Source organism: Condylura cristata, unplaced genomic scaffold (assembly GCF_000260355.1).
Source record: "Condylura cristata isolate star-nosed mole 26May11 unplaced genomic scaffold, ConCri1.0 scaffold00006, whole genome shotgun sequence".
Classification (NCBI taxonomy): domain Eukaryota; kingdom Metazoa; phylum Chordata; class Mammalia; order Eulipotyphla; family Talpidae; genus Condylura; species Condylura cristata.
In genome coordinates this window covers 1,335,316-1,339,177 of record NW_004567107.1, presented here as the reverse complement: position 1 = coordinate 1,339,177, position 3,862 = coordinate 1,335,316, and the positions used below count along the sequence as shown (strand labels likewise).

General features: G+C 73.5%; 1 protein-coding gene across 1 annotated transcript in view; it reads right to left on the bottom strand.

Moving 5' to 3' along the window:
- Positions 1–3,862, bottom strand: part of SARDH (sarcosine dehydrogenase) — a gene marked incomplete at its 5' end in the record, with an annotated part of 43,683 nt that overhangs the window by 38,904 nt on the left and 917 nt on the right. Inside the window, 5 exons of the mRNA XM_012721185.1 lie at positions 636–740; positions 1,785–1,885; positions 1,981–2,104; positions 2,541–2,720; positions 3,712–3,862. The exon at positions 3,712–3,862 is cut by the window's right edge and continues 17 nt beyond it. Of these exons, the coding sequence (XP_012576639.1) occupies positions 636–740; positions 1,785–1,885; positions 1,981–2,104; positions 2,541–2,720; positions 3,712–3,862 (661 nt within the window). The remainder of the gene's footprint in view (positions 1–635; positions 741–1,784; positions 1,886–1,980; positions 2,105–2,540; positions 2,721–3,711) is intronic.

The window sequence follows — 3,862 nt, the reverse complement described above, 5'->3', positions numbered from 1 at the left end:
CCCGGCCAGCCAGTCCTCCGTGAGCCGGCGCGTGTGACCCCAGGGCCCGGCCTCGGCGACACGGTCCCGGCCCTCCGTCCTCGCTGACCGCTGGCCCTGAAGGGCTGCGGGGCAGGGGCCCGTCCCGGGGCCGTCCGGCCTCTGCTGGGGATGTCCTTCCCCAGCCCCTAGCTGTCCTCGGCCAACTGAACTCGAGGGCACCTCACCCCGGGGTCGGACGTCTCCCCACCAGAACACAGGCGCCCGGGGCAGGGACGCTGCCTGTCCCCCTCTTTCCCAGAAGATGAAACAGGACCCCGGCCGCCTCCTAGGGCTGAGGGCTCGGGGGCGGGAGTGGGCGCCCCGCGCCTGCCTCGGGGGGGCCCTCCGGGCTGCACGTGCCCCAGAAGCTGCAGGAGAGCAGCGGGGGGCTACGCGCCGTGTGCCGACGGACCCAGGACTCCCTGTCCTCGCGGTCTTCTGCCCTCGTCCACATCTGCAGCCTGGGGCCGGTGCCGGGGCCTCTGGGCTCAGGGCGCACGGGTCTGACCCGGGGGCGGGGGCCCACCGTCTCGCAGTGTGCACCCCAGCCTGGGGCCTCCGGAAGAGGACCCCCACGCTGAAGCGAAGCCCAGCCCGTCCGGCCCTGGACTCACCTCCTCCCAGAAGACGGGGTTGCTCTCGTAGCCGCCCACAGACAAGGCGTCCCCCTGCAGGCGCAGGTACACCGAGGCGTCGTGGTCCCGCACGTTGGGCATGTTCTGGCGGGCGGCAGAGCAGCCGGTCAGCCCTGCGTCCCCTGGGCCCAGCGCCTCCCCGAGGCCGCGGCGGCCACGCCTCGCCCTCGCAGGCCCTGAGGACCAGCACTGGAGCACAGCGGCAGCCCGCCTCCGCTCTTCCGCCCAAAACCGACAGTAACGGGGCGGGGAGGGGAGGCAGGGAGGCCAGGCGGCGTGGACGGCAGGGAGGCCGCCAGGGAGAGCCCGGCCCCAGAGCACGGGGGCCAGCCGCAGTGCGTGGACACGACGTCAGACCCCACCTCCGCGCCCAGAGCCCTGTCCCTGGGCTTGAGGCCCAGAGCTCCGACCGGGGCAGGGGAGCGGGCCGGCCCCATCACCCGGTGTGGTGGACGCCCTCGGGGCGCCCCAGTGCGGCCACGCTGTCCCTCCGCTCCTCTGCAGGCCTGGACGGCCTTCCTGGAGGACTGTCGGGGCGCTGGGCACCTCCCCACTCACAGAGCCCCTGTCTTTCCCGCTGCGGCCACGCAACAGAGGCCAGCGCCGAACCGCAGGGCGGCGGCGCCCCCTGGTGGCCAGGGGGGCCCTGGCTCTGGCTCCCGAGGGAGGCGCCTCAGCCTGCGCCCAGGCAGGGGGCCTCCAGCACCCTCTGGGTGCCGCCCCTCTGGCGCCCCGCCCCTCCAGCCCAGGCCCGAGGTGCCAGGCCGGGGTGCCCAGGCCTCGGCTCCCTGCAGGCCCTCGCTCACCGAGCCTCTCTCCTCGGGGCTTCCGCCCTGCCCCGTCCGGCAGCCACGGGGCCCTCACCAGCCCCCTCTGCCACCAGCCCCCGGCCTGACTGGCCTGCGCCCAGCTCGCGGGTGGCCACTGGGCCTTGCTCTGTCGGCCCGGCAGGGAGCTCGGGGGCCGGGGCTGGGGCAGGAGGGGCGGGCGGGTGGTGGAGGGAGAGCCCAAGGTGGGGCGAGGCTCGAGCACGGTGGGGTGGCACCGGTGGCCCTGCGGCCTGGCACGCCCACCAGGCACGCCCACACCCCAGGCGAGCGCCCGAGGGTCCTGAGCCCGCCCGCTCACCTGGATGCCCTCGATGCGCTCGGTGACGACGTAGGCGTGGTGCATGGCCACCAGGGGCACCTTGACCCCGGCCATCTGGCCCACGGCGGCTGCCCACACCCCTGCGGGCAGAGCGGGAGGCTCAGCAGGGACGCGGGGGGCACGGTGTCCCCCAGGGGCAGCCGGCCAGCAGGCCGGGCAGCAGAGAAACCCCCACCTGCGCAGTTGACCACGCAGGGCGTCTGGATGGTGCCGTGCTCCGTCTCCACGGCCGCGACCCGCCGCACCCCGAAGTCGTCCGTCCGCACGCGGATGCCGGTCACTGGGCAGTTCTCGATGACCTGGGGAGAGACAGGCGCTGCGTGGGGTCCCTGAGGGCTCCGGAAGGGGCCCGGGGCCGCGGCTTTGCTGGACGTCGGCCTGACGCTCTCGGGCCAGGCCGCCGCCGCAGCGGGAGGGCCCCGGGCCTGGCAGCCTCACAGCGGCTCAGAGCAGGCCGGCTGGGAGAGGCTCTGAGCGCCGCCCGCTGGGCACTCTGTCCTTCAAGAGGCCAGTGGGGGTGAGAGTGAGAGGCCCAGCCCCTCCGGGTCATCTCCGCGTCTGTCTTTGTTTGTCTTTTCTGTTTTTTCCTGCCGTGTGTGCGAGACAAACGACGACGGAAGTTACGAGGGGCCTGGGGAGCCACCCAGGACCTGCCCGGAGCAGGTCGCCCGGGACGCGGCTGCGGGGCTCTTGGGCAGCGGGAGGCCGGAGGGGCCCAGGGCCGGTCGCAGGTACCTGAGCGCCCCGGGCGGTGGCAGCGCGGGTGAGGGTGGTGCAGGTGCCCGCGGGGTCCATGGTCCCGTCGTGGGGCACGTACAGGGTCCCGTAGAGGTCGTCCACGTTCATCAGCGGGTACAGCGCCTTGGTCTCCTCCGGGCCCAGCACGTGGGACTCCACCCCGTAGGCCTTGCCCAGCTGGGGCCCAGGGAATGGCTGAGGCGGGAGCAGCGGGCCCCGCCCCTGCCCGCCTGGGCTCCCAGGGCTCTGCTCCCCACATCCCGCCGGGCAGCCCTGTCCCGAGGGCCAGCTCCACCCAGGGACCGCCCAGCCCTGACGTCGCTGGCCGGGGCCTGGGCTCGAATGGGTGGTCACGCTGCGAGCTGGCTCGCCCCTAGGGGCGTGGCCTATCACACGGCGGAAACAGCCGCAGTCCGATCTTTGGACCTGCTCGATCCAGGTCCACACCCACTAGCCCCTCCGGTAGGTGGACCTGGGGCCGGGGCCAGACCACGCCCCCTCGCGGTGGCCCCTGAACACAGCCAATCAGGTGTCACCAGGCGGGACCAGCAGCGCAGACTCCGCCCACTGGCGATGGCTGAGCCAATCAGAGTCTCGGGGCCGTCCGTGGCCGTGGCCCCGTGGGAACCGCGCTGAGCGGTTGCGCTGGGGGCTCCCGTGGGCCCCTCCACCCCAGAGGATGAGTGGGCCAGGGGAAGGGAGGCGAGGAGGCCGAACGGGGACACCGTGGGCCTCGGAGACCGGAGCCTTCCAAAGAAGCACGCCCTTGCTTGAGGCCTGGGCACCCGCGTCCCTGCGGCCAGCTCGCCACTCAGCCGCTGTGCCCACAGGGCTGGACAGGCCTGGAGTTTGGGTGCAGACCTGTGTGCTTTGAGGGAGCAACTGGTCCCCAGCCCAACATGGGCTCTGCGGGGCACCAGGCTCTCCCTGGCTGCTGGGCTGCCTGAGGTCTGTCAGCCGGCCAGGGGGTGGCCCCACCCCCACCAGCCCACCGGCCCCCACTCACCCCGCCCCCACTCCCTACTCCCCACCCCACCCCTGCGCCATAAGAACAGGGGCCAGGCTCCCCCAGAAGGACGCGGACGCCACATAGCAAGGCCACCTGTTCCAGGGCCAAGCCAGGCTGGGCAGCACCTGGGGGACCCCGAGCCCTGCCCGCCGCACCCACCGACATGAGCCTCTTGTACTCGTCCAGGCGCTGCCGGTTGGAGGCGATGAAGAGGCCCCCGTTCTGGATCCAGCCGGTGTGCAGCCCCGTCTCCCGCTCCAGGTCCTGGCTGACCACGCGCCGCGTGTGGGCCAGGAGTTCCACCTCCACG